This window comes from Ursus americanus, chromosome 26 (genome assembly GCF_024610735.1).
Source record: "Ursus americanus isolate L20-20 chromosome 26, mUrsAme1.1.p, whole genome shotgun sequence".
Lineage (NCBI taxonomy): Eukaryota > Metazoa > Chordata > Mammalia > Carnivora > Ursidae > Ursus > Ursus americanus.
In genome coordinates this window covers 1,570,725-1,591,081 of record NC_142152.1, presented here as the reverse complement: position 1 = coordinate 1,591,081, position 20,357 = coordinate 1,570,725, and the positions used below count along the sequence as shown (strand labels likewise).

At 34.2% G+C, this 20,357-nt stretch overlaps 1 protein-coding gene across 1 annotated transcript in view; it reads right to left on the bottom strand.

Moving 5' to 3' along the window:
* EXOC5 (exocyst complex component 5) overlaps window positions 1-20,357 on the bottom strand; it is a 61,067-nt gene that overhangs the window by 25,715 nt on the left and 14,995 nt on the right. Inside the window, exons 2-10 of the mRNA XM_045810576.2 lie at window positions 17,125-17,219; window positions 16,311-16,458; window positions 14,013-14,207; window positions 10,214-10,278; window positions 7,272-7,300; window positions 6,662-6,771; window positions 1,519-1,563; window positions 1,247-1,387; window positions 175-257 (exon numbers count right to left, since the gene is read on the bottom strand). Coding sequence (XP_045666532.1) covers window positions 175-257; window positions 1,247-1,387; window positions 1,519-1,563; window positions 6,662-6,771; window positions 7,272-7,300; window positions 10,214-10,278; window positions 14,013-14,207; window positions 16,311-16,458; window positions 17,125-17,219 — 911 coding nt within the window. The remainder of the gene's footprint in view (window positions 1-174; window positions 258-1,246; window positions 1,388-1,518; window positions 1,564-6,661; window positions 6,772-7,271; window positions 7,301-10,213; window positions 10,279-14,012; window positions 14,208-16,310; window positions 16,459-17,124; window positions 17,220-20,357) is intronic.

The following is a 20,357-nucleotide window of genomic DNA, read 5'->3' as shown; positions in this document are numbered from 1 at the left end:
ATACTGCTCTCTATACAATAGTAGTCTATATAACCAAGCATTTAATGCTAAAATGTATACTGCTATCTGACAAACTATTACTCAAAATACCTGAATACTTCATTTCTATTAAAAAAAAGGAAAGAAAATCTGAGATGTTACTATTTTCCTATTTTCTAGTAATTAAAAGCATACCTTGTATATAAATCATAGAGATTTTTGAGATACTGCTCTGCATCAGACTTCCTACATTCTTCTAACTGGTCTTTCACAAAACTCTGAAAAAAAGTCAACATTCTGTCAAGTAAATTATATATTTTTCTCTAAAATTATTCCACATTCTTGAATTATTCTGATTAAAATATAATAGAAAAGGCAATGCATAGAAAATATATCAATATAAAAAAATAGGTTTTTAATTTTTAATGCTTCTCATATTTACATGTTCATTTATAGCACTCTTGGGACTAAGTATTAAGAATTTCAAAATAACTTTTCTTTTGAAACTGGCCTTACCTTGCCTCATAAAGTACATTTTAAAAACAAAACCTGAGGCTCTACTGATAAAGTCAATTCCTTAAAGCAGCATTCCCCAAACTGTGGCCTGGGTAACCCTAGGGTCCCTTGAGACATTAACAGGCATTACTCTAAAATTAGGATATGCTGTACTTTACACTCTTGTTTCCAGAGAATCACAATACATATTAGTACTTTTAAAGGCTACTAAAAGTCATGAATTGTGTTTTAAAATCAAATACTTCTTTAATGTTGCTTAATCTGGTAGTAAACATAGTTTAGAAAATGTTGCTTTAATGTATAGTGCTATGGGAATCAAGGTTGTAAATTAAAATTACTGTGTTTTTTCTTTTCGTGTTAGTACATATTATAAAAAATTCTACAGATTGCACTTGTAATTCTTACTCAATTTCACAAATGCCATCTATTGGTTAGAGTAAGGACCCAATAAAAATTAAAATGTGAGGCTACCCCTCGACAACCTGTTATAACTACTATTGCTGCTGGAATAAATTTCAAACGTGCTCTGATGATGCTTAGTGATTATGATTAGCACCTTTTTTTTCTTGATGAACAATATTTTTTAAAAAAGCATGACACTGTCATTCCTTTCCCCTTCACTGAATAAATAGATTACTATCCCAAAGGGCATTACATGAATAAACTAAATTTTTAAAAAACTTTTAAAACACAGAGGAAAAAGAAAATCACAGATTGCCTTAAGAACTATTTAATCATTGTTTAAAATTACCTGTAGTTTGATTTCAAATACATTTTGAATAAGTTTAGCCAGTACTGTTTCTGGATTACTAAAGATATCTCCAACTTGTTTGTTCACCCGTTGACAAAGTATTGCTGCATCTTCAAATATATCATTTCTCAAGTAAGCACCCTAAATAGAGGCATTTTACATAGTGAATATATAATTTCTAAATGGTTTTAAAAATACATAAAATAAAATAAAATAAAATAAAATAAAGCATAAAATAAAATAAAATCCAATAAAGTATACTATTATGTTACCTCCTGGCACTGCTTTATATAAACATCAACACAATGGGAATAACCCTACGAAGAAGAAAGAAATACATTATCACAGTTCTGGTTTAACAACAATAATAGTAATAATCTCAATAAAAGAGTTATTATATGTAATAAAGCTATGTCTATGTCCTAATGAATCACCAGTAGTAATTGTTATGAGCTTAAATAAAATTAATCACAGAAAACTAATAATATAGTATCTGCTCCCAATTGCTTTCTATGAAATTGATCACCTGGTTCATATCCTTGCAGGATTTTAGAATGAAAGGACACTGAGGTATGAGTTCTGTACAGTCATTTTGCCCTATGATCACCTAGCCATCTCCTTCAACTCTAAAACACGTATACGTGTGCATGCACTCACACACACACAGATTCACAATCTTGAAAAAAGGTATACCTATGTATGTATTTCCTTCTTTACTCTCTTGGATTCAAAGCATTTGTGTTCTGTAAGAATCTGAACAGAGCTGTACTTAACTGGCATTCTGGAAATTTACTTTTAAAATTGAATCTATTTTAGCAGAGCATATTTAAACAAATAATTTGAATATTAAGTTCTCTATAATGATTTTTATTCATTAACAAATCATACATAAAAACAAGTTAAGTAATGCAAAGTATGCTATTGTCTCAAGAGCCATTCTCAATACTCATGCAGGTATTTTACTCAAATGAAAAGTCTGAAAAAATAACTTCTATTTCCCTACACAGATGCAAATATAAACAGATTTATATATATATATTTTTGTGTGGAGTTTCTCGGGGCACCTGGGTGGCTCAGCTGGTTAAGTGTCTGCCTTCGGCACAGGTCATAATCCCAGGGTCCAGGGATCAAGCCCAAGGTTAGAATCCCTGCTCAGTGGGGAGCCTGCTCCTCCCTCTCCCTCTGTAGCTCCCCCTGCTTGTGTGCTCTGTTAAATAAATAAATAAAATCTTAAAAAAAAAAAAAGTGTCTTACGGTTTGCCTCCCTCTCTGTTTTTATCTTATTTTCCCTTCCCTTCCCCATGTTCATCCGTTTTGTTCCTTAAATTCCACATGAGTGAAATCATATGGTATTTGTCTTTTTCTGCCTTATTTTGCTTAGCATAATACACTCTAGTTCTATCCACATCACTGCAAATGGCAAGGTTTCATTCTTTTTGATGGCCGAGTAATATCCCAGTGTGTGTGTGTGTGTGTGTGTGTGTGTGTGTGTGTGTGTGTGTGTGTGTGTATACACCACATCTTCTTTATCCATTAATCAATCGATGGCATCTGGGCTCTTTCCGTATTTTGGCTATTGTGGACATTGTTGCTATCAACCTTGAGGTGCATGTGCCCCTTTGAATCAGTGTTTTTGTATTCTTTAGGTAAATACCTAGTAGTGCAATTGCTCAGTCATAGGGTAGTTCTATTTTTTATTTTTTTTATTTATTTTAAGATTTCAACTTTTTTAAGATTTTTTATTTATTTGACAGAGATAGAGACAGCCAGCAAGAGGGGGAACACAAGCAGGAGGAGTGGGAGAGGAAGAAGCAGGCTCACAGCGGAGGAGCCTGATGTGGGGCTCGATCCCATAACGCCGGGAACACGCCCTGAGCCGAAGCAGACGCTTAACGACTGCACCACCCAGGCGCCCCAGGGTAGTTCTATTTTTAACTTTTTGAGGAACCTCCATACCATTTCCAGAGTGGCTACACCAGTTGGCATTCCCACCAACAGTGTCCCTTTCTCCACATCCTCACCAACATCTGTTGTTTCCTGATTTGTTAATTTTAGCCATCCTGACTGGTGTTAGGTGGTATCTCATTGTGGTTTTGATTTGTAGTTCCCTGATGCCCAGTGATGTTGAGCATTTTTTCATATGTTTTCTCTGGAGAAATGTCTGTTCATACCTTCTGCCCATTTCTTGACTGGATTTTTTGTTTTTTTGGTGTTGAGTATGGCAAGTTCTTCACAGATTTTGGATACTAGCCCTTTATCAAATATGTCATTTGTAAATATCTGCTCCCATTCCATACACTGCCTTTTAGTTTTGTCAATTGTTTCCTTTGCTGTGCAGCTTTTTACCTTGATGAAGTCCTAATAGTTCATTTTTGCTTTTGTTTCCCTTGCCTCTGGAGATGTGTTTAGTAAGAAGTTGCTGCATCCGAAGTCAAAGAGGTTGCTGCCTGTGATCTCCTCTAGGATTTTGATGAATTCCTGTCTCACATTTAGGCCTTTCATCCATTTTGAATTTTGTGTATGGTGTAAGAAAGTGGTCCAGTTTCATTCTTCTGCATTTTGCTGTCCAATTTTCCCAATGCCATTTGTTGAAGAGACTGTCTTTTTTCCATTGGATATTCTTTCCTGCTTTTTCGAAGATTAGTTGACTACAGAGTTGTACATCAACTTCTGGGTTCTCTATTCTGTTCCATTGATCTACGCGTCTGTTTTTGTGTCAGTACCATACTGTCTTGATGATTACAGCTTTGTAATACAGCTTGAAGTCCAGAATTGTGATGCCACCAGCTTTGGTTTTCTTTTCCAACATTCCTTTGGCTATTCGGGGTCTTTTCTGGTTCCACAGAAATTTTAGGATTATTTGTTCCAGCTCTGTGAAAAATGCTGGTATTATTTTGATAGGGATTGCGTTGAATGTGCAGATTGCTTTGGGTAGTATAGACATTTTAACAATGCTTATTCTCCCCATCCGTGAGCATGGAATGCTTTTCCAATTCTTTGTGTCTTCCTCAATGCCTTTCGTAAGTTTTTTACAGTTTTCAGAGTACAGATCTTTTACCTCTTTGGTTAGATTTTTCCCTAGGTATCTTACGGTTCTTGGTGCAATTGTAAATGTGATCGATTCCTCGATTTCTCTTTTTGCTGCTTCATTATTGGTGTATACAAATGTAATAGACTTCTTTGCAGTTTTATTTCCTGTGACATTGCTGAATTTCTGTATCAGTCGTAGCAGTTTTTTGGTGGAGTCTTTTGGGTTTTCTACAGAGTATGTCATCTGCGAAGCGTGAGCCTGCCTTCTTCCTTGCTGATCTGGATGCCTTTTCTTTGTGTTGTCTGATTGCGGAGGCTAGGACTTCCAGTACTATGTTCAACAACAGTGGTAAGAGTGCACATCCCTGTTGTGTACCTGACCTTAGGGAAAAAGCTCCCAGTTTTTCCCCATTGAGGATGATAGTAGCTGTGGCTCTTTTATATATGGCCTTTATTATGTTTAGGTATATTCCATCTATTCCTACTTTCTTGAGGGTTTTTGTCAAGAAAAGATGCTATACTTTGTCAAATGCTTTTTCTCTATCTACTGAGAAGATCATATAGTTCTTATCCTTTCTTTTATTAATGTGGTGTATCACACTGATTGATTTGCAGATACTGAGCCACCTCTGCAGCCCAGGAATAAATCTCACTTGGTCATGGTGAATAATCCTTATAATGTACTATTGGATTTGATTAGCTAGTATCATTCTTGTTGAGAATTTCTGCATCCACGTTCACCAGGGATATTGGTCTGTAATTCTCCTTTTTAGTGGGGTCTTTGGTTTTGGGTCCAAGGTAATGCTGGCCTCATATAATAGGTTTGCAAGTTTTCCTTCCATTTCTATTTTTTGGAACAGTTTCAGAAGAATAGCTATTAATTCTTCTTTAAATGTTTGGGAGAATTCTCCTGGGAAGCCATCTGGCCCTGGACTCATTTGTTGGGAGATTTTTGATTACTGATTCAATTTCTTTGCTGGTTATGGGTCTATTCAGGTCTTCATTTTCTTCGTGTTTTAGTTTTGGTAGTTTATATGTTTCTAGGAATTCACCGACTTCTTCCAGATTGCCAAATTTGTTGGCATATAATTGCTCATAATATTCTCTTATAATTGTATTTCTGCAGTGTTGGCTGTGATCTCTCCTCTTTCATTCATGATTTTATTTATTTGGGTCCCTTCTCTTTTCTTTTTGATAAGTCTGGCTAGGGGTTTATCAGTTTTGTTAATTCTTTCAAAGAACCAGCTCCTAGTTTTGTTGATCTGTTCTACTGTTTTTTTTTTTTAATTTCTATATCATTTATTTCTGCTCTAATCCTTATTATTTTCCTTCTCCTGTTGGATTTAGACATTATTTATTGTTCTTTTTCCAGCTCCTTTAGATGTAAAGTTAGGCTGTACATTTGAGACTTTTCTTGCTTCTTGAGGAAGGCCTGTATTATTATATACTTCCCTCCTAAGACCACCTTCGCTGCATCCCAAAGGTTTTGGACTGTCTTGTTTTCATTTTCATTTGCTTCCATGTATTTTTTAATTCTTCTTTAATTTCCTGGTTGACCCATTCATTCTTTAGTAGGATGTTCTTTACCTTCCTAGTATTTGTGGTCTTCCCAAACTTTTTCTTGTGGTTGACTTCGGTTTCATAGCACTATGGTCTGAAACTAAGCAAACTCTATTTCTTTTTTTTTTTTTTTTAAGATTTTATTTATTTATTTGACAGAGAGAGACAGCCAGAGAGAGAGGGAACACAAGCAGGGGGAGTGGGAGAGGAAGAAGCAGGCTTCCCAGCAGAGAAGCCTGAGGTGGGGCTCGATCCCAGAACGCTGGGATCACGCCCTGAGCCGAAGGCAGACGCTTAACGACTGAGCCACCCAGGCACCCCGCAAACTCTTTCTTTAAGCAACTTCTTTGTAGAAATACAACGCCATATAGGGATTCTTTTCCTAATGCAAATTCTAAGAAGACAATATTCCTTTGTATTACCACCTGAGATCCTCTGAATTTAATTTAAATCTTTTACTAGTTACATTCTATCTACTCTCTGGTTCCTACATTCCGCCAGATATTTAAGGCTAAATCTTCTAATGACCTAGTTCATAACATGTTTGACTGAAAAAATAAATTAAAAAACAAGAAGATAGCATGATTTTCTGTGTCAACCTACATAAAAATTAACTGATAAAATATTAATATTGAATATAAAATAATATTAAATACCTAAAATTTAACATTTATAGAGATCTGAAATGTACAAATTGTTCAAAATAATAAAAATTATCACTATGATATAGTCCTACAACTATAATAAAATCAGAGACTATACTATATAGAATTTATATAATCTCCACAATCTTAAAAACTAAACTTCGTTTTTATTACTATTTACCTTAAAATGAAGCAAAACTGCTGCTACTTCTCTCATTCTGGAGATTTCACCTCTTCTTTGAGCACTAGTAAACTCCTGAATCAGTTGGCATTCTAAATCATGGTATTTACCTAAACATATAAAGAAAGTCATTCATCTACAATGAGACATTCAAGGTATCCAAGTTATATACAAACGTATGAATTATTTACAAATACTATGACTATGGATCTAACTTTCTTTTTAAAGAATTACAAAAACAATATGAGATTATAGGCAGTGAATTTAGCCCTTATAATATACTATGATATCTAAATCTATATTTTCAAGACAATAAAATCTTCCAACCAGTAAAACAGCTGAACTCCTGTGGTCTGACTACCATTTACCACTGATAATTAAAAAAGCAGCTGACTGAGATAAACCTCTAGATGTCATTTCCGACACTAGTAATGACTGTTTCAAGGAAGAGGAAGTTAAACTCAGGGATGGGGTGGGAGGATGACGTTGTTTCCACTATCTCTCCTTTTACTATTTTTTTTTCTATTATACCAGTATTTTTATCATCTATTCAAAACTAAATACTTTTAAATACTATTTCAAATACTTTTAAATACTATTAAAAACTTACTTGCAATTTTGGATTTTACTTCTGAAAACCTGAAAGATAAAAATCAATGGTAAGTTTCATTAGTAGTGACAAATGTACCATAGTAATCTAAGATGTTAATAAAAGGGGAAAAATAATCTGGGGAGTATAAGGGAAGCCTTTGTACTAAAGGTCATCATTGAAAAGGAAGGAAGGAAAAGAAGGGGAGGGAGCGAGGAAAGAAAGAAAAGACAGAAAGAAAAGAAAAGAAAAAAGAAAGAAAAGAAGATTCCAAGAAAGAAAAGAAAAAGAGAAAGCCTGGGGCACCTGGATGGATCAGTGGTTAAGAGTCTGCCGTCTGCCTTTGGCTCAGGTCATGATCCCAGGGTCCTGGGATCAAGCCCCGCATCGGGCCCCCCGCTCAGCGGGAAGCCTGCTTCTCCCTTTCCCACTTCCCCTGCTGGTGTTCCCTCTCGCTGTGTCTCTCTCTGTCCAATAAATAAATAAAATTAAAAAAAAAAATCCTTTACCTCTAAAAAAAGAGAGAGACAGAAAGAAAGAGAGAAAGAAAGCCAGAAGGGAAAGAGTACGGACAATAAGCAGACCAGGTAACAAAGCTGAATTTGGGCAATTCAGATGGGGTAGCTGGTTCTCATTTATGAAATTCACACTGAATAACCAATAACTTCTTAAAGAGGGGGAAGTTCTATATGAGGCATTAACAACTCCACCCCCAGCCCCAAAACTGAGCTGCTGTCCCAACACATATTCATTAACATTTTAGATTCCTTGATAATTGTCTATTTGCCCCTTCTGTTGGGATTTTTTCATATAAAATTTCATTATTTTTATTTAAAAGAAAAACAATGATAAAATAAATATATGAAAAATAAAAGAGACGCCATAAAAAGGACCCAGCAACGTGTCTTATAGACTGACCATTCAATCTTTGCAAATTCAGAAACTAAAATATCACATACCACCATACACTAGAAATTTTTAAAATCTTAAATATCAAGGGAGAAGGTAAATCATGGAAAATTAATGTTGAGAGATCCTACGCAATCAGTTTAGAGAGAGGAGGGTGGCTGGCAAAAGAGATGCAAAGACAGAAAAAGAAGGTAATAAAAATTTAGAGAGTTATACTAAATTGATGTATCAAAGTCATGGTGGATTAGAGTGCATGTAAGGCCATATCATCTTTCTGAAAAAATTAAATTTAATTAGGATATATATACACAATTTCAAGGCTCAGTAGAGGCTAAAACAAAACTATAAGTATGTAACTGAGAAGTGAAAGAAGATGAGTATATGTAGACTAGGATGGAGAGATTAACCAATAATTATTAAGCACCTGTTGTGAGCCACACATTTTACCCACTTAAGTAAATGGTCCAACTCTGAAATGAGATAGAGGTTTTTGTGGGTGATTTTAAAAATCATTACTAATGAAGCACCTGGCTGGCTCAGTCAGTACGGCATGAAGCTCTTGATCTCTGGGTTGTGAGTTCAAGCCCCATGTTGGATGTAGAGATTACTTAAATAAATAAACTTTAAAAATCAATCTATCAATCAATCAAGGAGATAGGGATGATAGTTCCTGGTGAGGATAAAGCAATATACTGAAATATTTATATTTTGACAATCCCATTTCTTTTCTAATTTATTTTTAAGTATGTATTTATTTTAAAGATTTCATTTATTTATTTGAGAAGAGAGGGAAGAGGGGAGGGGCAGAGGGAGAAGCAGACTCCCACTAAGCAGGGAGCCTGACAAGGGGCTCAATCCCGGGACCCTGGGATCATGACTTGAGCCGAAGGCAGACGCTGAACCAACTGAACCACCCAGGTGTCCTTCAAAGTATATTTTAACACAAAATATGAGCTAAATCTCTTCAATAAATTGTAGTAATATAACAAAAGTTTTTTCTCATATAACCATGTTTTAATGACTTAATGCTTCTTTATAAAATAAATGAGAATATCTTTCTGACCCTAGTAAAATAATATTTTAATAAATAAAACAGAACTATTCATAAAAAAAATCATGAGCCATAATGCTGGGAAAATATAAGATTATTAGCAATAGCTAAATGATACATGACCATCACTGCTAATCCTATACGATGATTCAGAGTTGGGATAAAATAAGATATATTTTGGGGGTAGGAAATTCATTCTCACCCTATGTTTGTATTGCAAGCTTTAAGTATAGCAATACATTTACATTCTACCTGTACTCAAGAATCCTCAAGTACTGCCAAAAGTAGTAACAGATATATTGTCTATTAGATGAAGACTTATTTTTTTCAGACATTCATATGAGGAAACTACTACTACCAAGATTTTATTTAAAAAAGTCTGACATTCTATGGACTAAAGGAAATCATGAAAAAAATCTTCTTCATAAAGTTTCTTTTAAAATGAAACCATTAATACCTGACTTTAAAGCAAGGTTTCTTAACCTGATGTCCCTAAGGAGTCTGTGGATAGGCTAAGAGTCTAAAATCCCATGAAGATGCATATAATAATCTGTGTGTATCTGAGTTATTTGAAGAAACTTTATAGCTTTCATCAGCTTTTCAAAAGTGTCTAAAACCCTAAGAAGTTAAAGAATTCTCATCTAAATATAAGAAAAAAACAGCTGAATGACCCCATGTTTAAATTTTCCCTGTCCTCTCCCACCCAGGTTATCAAAGTCCAAAAAATAAAAATTCAAAATATCACATTAGTAAATTTCAAAATTCTCCTTCAGCAATTTCTTTTCAGAAGAAAGGCAAAGGATTAAAAGTATTTCAAGGTACATCATTACATGCAGATATTAAGAGACCATATTTTTTCAATCAACTACTATATACTATGTGTTGTACAAAGGGGGTATTCAATAAATTCTTGTTGAATAAGCAAAACCATTCAGTTTTTAAATACAAGTTTATCTATAAATTACAGCACATATCCAAATTAGCTCTTGAGAAATAAACTTGCCTGTCAAAAGGTAACTCCTGGGCAATTAGGTGCAACTTCTGAATGATGTCCGCTGCCTCCTTTATCTATTCAAAAATAAATGAAAGCAGTAATTAAAAAGAAAAACCTTATGCATATCAAAAATAGTTTTATACTTGAAAATAGCCCATAGACCTTCACTCCAACAATTTTCTTTTAAAATCCACAAAAATAAAACCTTGCAAGCAACAGAAAGACATCTGGGATATCACCAATAATGAATCAATAAAATACAACATAAACATTTGTCTTTCTGGTATTGAAATTTTGTAACTTTATAAAATGCCACAGTCCCTTCCCAATGAAACCTGCAGTTCAAATTTACTTGGAAAAAATTCAAGTCCTTGCTTGCTGAAAGCAGCAATGTTTCTTCTGGTTTATGAACCCAAAAAAGATAACTAAGATTTATGAAAAAAATACAGATCATATTGCTGCATTTATCTCACTTTAAGCTAAATGCATAAAACAAAAACACCTGTCATTTAATAAATACATAACTTCATAAAACTTGTTCTAAAAGCAAAGACAGAATTTAATATGAAGTCTCCTGAATGAAATACGGTACAAAAATGTGTGTATTTATTTAAGTTGTAGAACTAAAGGACTAAGGTCAAGGGTCTAAAGTTCTTAAAATGCAAATATGTGACACTGCTTATTTACACTAATGTGTAGGGGAGTTATGTAATATTCACTTTTTCTTTAAATGTCACATAAGTACTGAGTTTTAGTTTTGCACACCTTTAGTAACTGATTTTATAATCACTTTCTTTTACACTAAAAAATAAAAAGACATTCCTAAAAACATGAAGGAAGAGCTAAAAACATTACTATAGTTGTAAGTACTCATGTGAAGACTGGCAAGCAACACTGGAAAACAGCAGGGCCAAAGAAAGGGTATCACTGTTGTCAAACAATAGTGAATATAGCATTTCAGTTTCAGTTATCTCTTCTCTCCTAGTCAGCATGTCACTGTCATTTTCAGTTGTCAAACACTCACTCAATCCTGCTGCACATGGGCACAAGTACTACTGCAGGATCACTTCTCAACATGCCATTTAGTTGGACTAGCAATGTCCATCCTTTTCTCCTCACCAATATTCCCTTCAGAAAAGACCTGCCTGGTCCACAGCCAGTTCTGCTTCCATCGGGAATTTGTTCTTATCTTTTAAGAGATAGAAGTCCCTATTGTGTGCCGTCTGCAAACTCTGCTTAAATGTAGGAGGAGTATAGTAGCAAGTAACACTTGATTTTATTGAATTTCTATGGGTAATTATTTTGTAAAAATCACGGTTATCTATCGGTTAAAATGTACTACAACAGAAAGTACAGAAATCGTCAAATCCACAATCTAATCATTTGCTTACTTCTAGAGTGAGGTGAGACTACCCATGCTAGCAAACAGTGTTAAAGATAAGCAGAGTCATCAGGCATTATCTACATGAAGCACAATGAGCTGTGATTCTACGGAGAAAAACTAACATATTTTGTAAGAACAGAGTTAAGAGAAAAAATATAATATGAACATAAAATAGGTCTTTTCTAGAGAAGAAAATCAGAAGATTCTGACAAACAAAGATTAAAAAAACAAAAATGACTATGGAGCAGGAAGAAGATATGTTGATTATCTTATCCCATTCCAATTCCTTCCACAATCATACACTTCCCTAGCTATGTGGGTGATTTCACTTTTCTTTCCTTTGGGAAGGTAGAAATTGAGATAGACAGAAGTTCATCTGATAATTAGCAATCTAATAACATATATGAGTTCCTAAGTGTAGTTAAATGTGATAGTACCAACCCAAAAATAATGATTCACAATTAGCAAACAGTAACCCAAAACTTATGGGAGACACGAGAGAAAAACCAGACAATCGGGGAAAAAAGGAAGAAAATGTAAGTAAAAAGGAACACAGGCACCTGGGTGGCTCAGTCAGTTGAGTGTCTGACTCTAGATTTTGGCTCAGATCATGATCTCAGGGTCATGAGATCGAGCCCCACCTTGGGCTTCTTGCTCTGTGCTCAGCAGGGAGTTGGCTTGAGATTCCCTCCCTTTCCCTCTCCCCCCTCACATGTGTGCACACTCTCTCTCTCTCCCGAACAAATAAATATTAAAAAAAAAAAAAGGAACACAAGATGAAAGCAAATGGGATGTAGAAGAAAGTGAAGCAAAGAAGAAGAGGAATTCCTTAAAAACTATTAGTCTATATTTGCACATCAAAAATTACAGATAGCTAGGTGACCAAGTAAATGAACTAGCGATATGAAGACTTTTTCTTTCAATTAAAACCTCAAAACTTAAGAGGTCACAATACCAAGAACTATACAATTCCCTGAGGATAATTAAAATGTTTTTAAAAGTGTAAACAACTTAATTTCATGATGTAAAATATTACAAGCAATACAAATCACATTCAAAAATATGTATGATCAGTCATATTTTTTTCCCTAGATCCTAAATGGCTGCAACAGGAAAACTCACTTTGGATAAAATATCTGCATTTGGTTTATAACAGAATAAACAGATTACATAATCCTACAGGTATAATTCAAGGTAATCCAAGTTATAAAATTTAAATCATATATAATTTTTCACGTTTAAAACATATTTATAATATGCATAAATATATACTTTTATATTATAAATATATATTAGTAAACATAAAATAAAAGCATTCCATAAACTATCCTGGAAAGCAGTTCATTGTTCAAGCATTGGAGTGTGTGTATGTATGTATATTAACTCTTACACTTAAAAATCACATAAATCTAATAAAAGCTAGATATAGCCACTGTTTAACAGTGTTTAAGTATGACAACGTTCTTAACGTTAATCTTGTCAATTCAACTTTATACCATAAATATAATTGCTTAAACTAATTATTTAAAATACTGTCTTTTCCTTAGAGGAATTATGTGTAATATGTAACTGTTTTTTCAAAGGTCTCTAAAAATTATAAATTCTATAAGCTTATATAGTCCCTACTCACAAAAATGTGTAGCTTAATTCAAAATAAACTTCAACAATACTTAACCTTTAACATTCCGCTATCAAAAACATTCCATGGAATAAACTTGGAATAATTCAGGAAGACTGTATTCATATATTAGTGGACAATGTTGCCATATGCATATACTATCTACAACAGTATCTATTTTTTCATGCATTTTGATTTTTCCCCCTGGGAGGAAGAAAGTCAGCTAAATAACCTCCTTTCAAGATTGTAGAACAGCCAATACCATGTGTCCTTAGACCAGTATTAAGTGACTAGTGCTATGAGAAGGATTAACATAAACAATTCGGATTTTTCAATTCTAACTTTAGTCCAAACTATGCTTGAATTCTTTAGAAGAGCTCTTTATTCAAGTAATAGAAATTAGAAGCTCTGAATTCCTTGTTCAGAAATACTTCAGCCTATCTATCAGTGATTCAGGTCAGACTATATCCTCACCCAGTGGAATATAACCATTTAATTCTGTTAATATTAAAAGTCAACTATGGAAAAGAAATACATATTAATACAGTTACTTCAGCATTTTCAAAACATACATAATTTCATAAACAAAAATTCCATACAATCCTGCAATTAAAAATCTGAATATACACACTTCATCAGTAATCTGCAGGCAAGTGTACTAATACACACTTCAGAACAATAAAAAGTTTTAATAAGTCAGCTACTCGGTGTTTTGAAAGTAATAATTGGAAAGTAATAAATGTAGTTCATAATTTGGGCATTGTTATTAATGATGCAGGTGTTTTTATCCTTCTGACAGTACTCACCTTTTCAGAATTTGTAAAAACATCAGATTTCAATTCTCCATCTAGAAACTCATTAAAGTATTTCATCAATTTCTGAGCCTCTACTGCCCGTTGTCTAGGTGTGTTTACCCCTTCCAACTGGTCTCCAAGGTGACAGACCTTGGTTGCTACGTAGCTGATGTGCTCATCTAATTCTTGGAAATGTTGGAAGGCAACCTAGGAAAAATGCACATAAGCATAAAATATAATCAGAGAACCCAATTTATAAGTGAATTCATATCACTAGGAAGATCGGTAGGAGAAGAAAGGGATAAAGAAAGGGGGGGTAATCAGAAGGGGGAATGAAGCATGAGAGACTATGGACTCTGAGAAACAAACTGAGGGCTTCAGAGGGGATGGGGGTGGGGGAATGGGATAGGTCGGTGATGGGTATTAAGGAGGGCACGTATTGCATGGAGCACTGGGTGTTAAATGCAACTAATGAATCATTGAACTTTACATCAAAAACCAGGGATGTACTGTATGGTGACTAACATAATATAATAAAAAAATATTATTATAAAAAAATAAGTAAGTGAATTCATATCAAAATTAGACCATCATCTCATTCCTACTCTCTAACTTAGGTAACTAAAGATAACATAGAAGTTACATGTGAGCTAAACTACAGAAACAATTTATGCCCATTAGCACTACATGATCTGAAAACTTTTTAACAAAGTTGCATACTTTTATACCTTTAACTATTAAAATAATATTTTATCATGAACATTTGTTAAGCAATAAAACAGCATCCTGTTTAACAATATTCCCAGTGTACAATTTAGTGCTAAACAATGATTCTGAAATCAATGAACTAAGTATCAAAGGGACCAGTGATCTGAACAATTTGCTTGCTAATACAGAGTCAAAAATGTCAGAAATAAAAGGCACTAATTAAAAATAGAGTATTTAACATTTATTTTACATATTTGAAGAGAAATGCTAGTATTAGAAATAAGGTAAGATGGTTCTTGCCCTGTTTTGAAAACATAAAAGACTATAACAATTATTCAATCGAAGCAAAGGTACAATACTTCCTAACATATTCTTCCTTTTTTTCCAGGGTACACAGATTATCCTGTGGTATTTGAAAATTATGTACAATGAATGCCTTAGAATTGCCAATAACAAAGTTGCTGATAATTCAGTTTGGCACTTTTGTTCTCACTTTAAGTTAAGAGGTGAGGGAGGTGGGAGCTGTAAATATTCACAAGGACTTCCTCTGTGCCAGACACTGTTCTAAGCATATTACATGTCTTTACTTATTTCATCCTTATAACAACCTATTTTATAGATGGAAAAAACCAAGGCACAGGGAAGTTGTTTGAGATTATATAGCTAGTAAGTGGCAGAGCAGACTGTCTCCAAAGCTTGTTAGATTAACTATTAATACTATTATTATTACCAAGAGAAAACTGCCTTATAAGTATTAAATCTATCACTTTGACTACTTAAAAACACATTTTCTATCTTATGTAAATTACTGACTTTATTAAATATTTTTTCACAGCCACATATACTCAAGTGAAGGAAATCAAATAAATAAAATTTGAGCAGAAATCAGTTTGTTAATCCCTAACACTAAAGAACAAACAGCCCCTGGGAGGCAGCAATGCTGAACAGGACTTCATGAACTATACTTATAAAGGGCAATCAAGTTCCAGATCAGGCTCAGGCTGTAAAAGGGGTTCACAGGTTCCAGATTCAGTTTAGGACTTAAGAATGGCTTAGAAGTTTGGCCTACTTATACCAGGGCCAGGCTAGTGATTTGATTTTACTTCAAAATGGATTGAGAAAGAGTTCTGTATCCACTCTCCCCATAGTTATATTACAGTTCTCATGGGGGTATATACCCTAGGACTTCTGTAAAGCTTCCCAGATTAGGGAAAAATCTGATCCAGGCAAAAGCTGTTCTGGTATTACTTTGTTTTATGCTTAATGAGAATACAAATGACTAGCTAAATAGCCAAGCTAATCATGAGCCCCTAAAAATGCAGGTCTGCTTAAGTGTCACTCTTCAAAGTTTGCACTGTGACTGTACTGGATACCACTCCAACCTAGGAAGGTAGTACTGTGATCCCAAACCACAGATCAACAGCAAGTCAGTGCTGAAGAGTGCCTGATAACAATTCACTGACATTTTTCCCCAGGGATGGGAACAGCTGAGAGAAGCCTCAATGGTTACTATTATTTGACTGGAGTTTTTAAAGAACTTAATAGTGGAAGGAAATAAAGATATTATAACCTGTGTAAACTATTCATAGTTTAACTGTTTACCTGATTGCTCTTCTGGAGCTCCTGTACCTTCTTGGCAAATTCCTTGGCTTCTTTCTGACACTGTTGCTCTAGTTTCTCTACTTTTCTTTGAATCCTTTCATCCATTATCTGTAGTTCCTGAATATGATTTACAAATTCTTCTAATAATCTAATAGAGGAAAATCAGAATGTGTATCAATCCATCTATGATTAATCATTAGGAACTGGCCAGTTCACTTGTAGTAAGTATCAATTAGCACTCCTTGAGGTAGGGATGATCATGTTAATTTTCTCAAGAGCATTTTAGGGATTATCTTTGACGTGAATGAAAATCTCACCCTGAATCTCTACCTTCCAGGATAGAAACCACTTTTATAGAAAATAGTCAAAAAGATAAAAACACATATATTTAAATATATATAACATAAAAATATTTTTATAAAATATATAAAAATAACATTGTGCATTGCAGGGAAAGGTGACTTTCTGTTCCTCTGATTTACAACTATACTTAAAACAACATACTCAACATGTTTTTATGTTTTTATTTTAGAGATATAACCAATCTTCTCTAATTTATTACTAATTGGAGAAAATATCAAATTCTTATAATGCAATAAAATCCCTCCCCTCACACCAGTTAAAATCCTTCTCTAAAATAAAAGAAATATAAAAGAAAATAAACCCCTAACTTCTAATGCTTGTGTCTTTATTGGCCAAGTATTATTAACTAAAATCCCTTTACACATTGGAAGGAATTTCAATAGTCACCTCTATTCCAAACACAAATTTGTACTAGATTGGATCTATGGGGAAAAAAACATTTTTACTTCACCTTTTAGGATCAAAAGCTTCAGGACCCCCTCTAGAGCCACCTCCTGGGGTTCTCCACACAAGTCGTTCAATATACTCATCTGCCACAAAAGGCTCCTAGTTTACAAAATAAATGTTCTTTAAAAAACTTTCATAGAAGATAACTTAATGCTACTTGCAAAAATGAGATAGGTTATACTATGTGAGAGCTTAAAATGGAATTAAATTACCGTTTAAACACATCAATATTATTAAAATGTACAAGGCTTTTTCATTTTAAAAAATCAACAAATTAATAAAAATTAGGATATTAGACTACTAGAACAGTATTATGGCTACTTAGAACATCCCAACGAAAAATGAGCAAAGGACACAATTTATAGAAGACATACAAGAAACATGAAACATCTGTGGCCTCACTAATAATCAAATAAGGTCAAATTATCACCTTTTTTTAACCTCACACACTGACAAAGTGGGTGTTTTTTTTGGTAATTATAATATGCAATATAGGAGAGGGTAAACTGAAATTCACACTCATTTTTATTAGAAACATTAACAGGTACAATATTTTTGGAGGGCAACAGATAATGATTTGGTAACATCAACAGTATTACAAATGCTCATACCCTTTAACCCAGTAATTCTACTTTTAAAAATTCTAAGGGAGGGGTGCCTCCGTGGCACAGTCGTTAAGTGTCTGTCTTCGGCTCAGGGCGTGATCCTGGCGTTCTGGGATCGAGCCCTACATCAGGCTCCTCTGCTGGGAGCCTGCTTCTTCCTCTCCCACTCCCCCTGCTTGTGTTCCCTCTCTCGCTGGCTGTCTCTATCTCTGTCAAATAAATAAAATCTTTAAAAAAATTAAAAAAAATAAAAAAATAAAAATTCTAAGGGAAAAGCAGATATGAACACAACAATTTTTGCAGAATGTTCACTGAGTATTCTGTATAATATCGAAAAATTGTTTACATAAATATTAAGTAAAATCTTTATTGAAAAATGATGACAAACTTACAGGATGAAAAACTATGTTCCTATTAAAATCATGCTGAAAAAAATTAAATGCAATGAGAAAAATGTTTACATATAATACTGATGAAAAAAGCAGGATACAGTTCTCTATACTGTCTCAGAAAAAAAGCATTAATTATGAAAAAAAAATATTAGAGTAGAAGACCCAATCAAGAAACTAAACATTCAAATGTTCACCATTGGCTGACAATGAATTTTTTAGACTAATACACACTAATTTACATATTTTTCATACTACCTTCTTTCATGCAAATGGATATCATATATTGCCTCCCACTTAGCATGTAACTTAAACTAGTAGCAATTGCTGGTGATTTCTGTTTGAATTCTCATATGTGCAAAATTTTCCATTTGTTAATCATATTTTAAAAATACATTTTCATTAATAAACATTCACTGAACAATAAAATTTCCAGTGCCACTCACTCTGCTAAGCTTTGGAATAAAAAGATATATTAAAAAACTGTAACCTCGGGGCGCCTGGGTGGCACAGTGGTTAAGCGGCTGCCTTCGGCTCAGGGCGTGATCCCGGCGTTATGGGATCGAGCCCCACATCAGGCTCCTCCGCTATGAGCCTGCTTCTTCCTCTCCCACTCCCCCTGCTTGTGTTCCCTCTCTCGCTGGCTGTCTCTATCTCTGTCGAATAAATAAATAAAATCTTTAAAAAAAATAGGGGCACCTGGGTGGCACAGTGGTTAAGCGTCTGCCTTCGGCTCAGGGCGTGATCCCGGCGTTCTGGGATCGAGCCCCACATCAGGCTCCTCCACTAGGAGCCTGCTTCTTTCTCTCCCACTCCCCCTGCTTGTGTTCCCTCTCTCGCTGGCTGTCTCTATCTCTGTCGAATAAATAAATAAAAAATCTTTAAAAAAAAAAAAAATCTTTAAAAAAAAAATAAAAATAAAAAAAATAAAAAACTGTAACCTCTAGAAACACACAGCCTAATAGGGGAAAGATTACAAATAAAGAATGCAATCGTATGGGATAAATAAAGTTAAGAACATGTGCAAACTTTATTATTAACACTGCTGAGTAAGTTGTCACTTCAACAGGTAGTTAGACAATAGAAATGTGATATTTATTAATTCAGCAAATTTTGCTGAGCAACTGCTATATGCTGAGCGTAGTGGTAAGCACTAAGAATATAGATGTTAATTCAATAGACAGCGTTCCTGCAAGGCCTCATTGAAATTATCTTTTAGGTAAGGATGCCAACATTAAACAAGTACAGACATAACTAGTTATAACTGTAAGTGTAAGTGAAAGAAAAGTCCTGGATCTAAGACTATACAATGGGAACAGACATCATGGGAAGACAGTAAGGGATAGAAGACTGGCAAGAAGTAGGCATTACATCAGGCAAATTTTCTGAAGACCTAACACTTAAGCTGAGACTAGAATAAAGAAGAAAAAATCAGCCAGACAATAATGGAACAAATATTTTTCCTGACCATTAGGGGTAGATAGAACTTCATCTATTAGAGGATCTGGGAAGTAAGACGGACTAGATCACAAGAACCACATCTGGAGGAACATGAGAGATGACAATTAAGGCCAACAGATAATAATCTTGTTCTTTTTTATCATCATCATTATCATCATCATCATCATCATCTCATTATCATCATCACCACCACCACCACACTGGGACTTGAAAGAATCATTCACCAGTCTGATGTGAGAGGAAGAATGAGAGGATGAATTTCAGTCAGACTAAGAATAGCCATCATGATAAGAACAGGAAGATGTACCAACAAGAATAACATCTCACATGAATACTTTACATGTATTACCTCATTTACTACTCTCTTCATGAGACCTGTAAGGAAGGTCCTACTTTATCTACACTTTATGATGAGGAAACTAAGATTAAGAGAGGTTAATTACTTAACCAAGGTAACACAAGCTGAGTTGAGATTTAAATCATTCTGTTCTACTGCTATGTAAAACTGTTCCTTTAGGTTCCTTGTACCTAAAGTTAGATGGTAAGGATAACAGGTGAAGCTAAAAAGGTAAAAACTGCCACATGAAGGCATATGCACATCACTGATCATGTCTTTTAAATTTTCTACTTATATTTATAAATATTCTAATCATATGACACACTAATAATGCAAACCAATAAGTTTATCAGACAACTGATACACTGTCTATGCCTATCTGTAGATAGAATCCAATATCAACTTTCAAACTGGTTCATATTTTATAAGAAAACCTTTATGACTG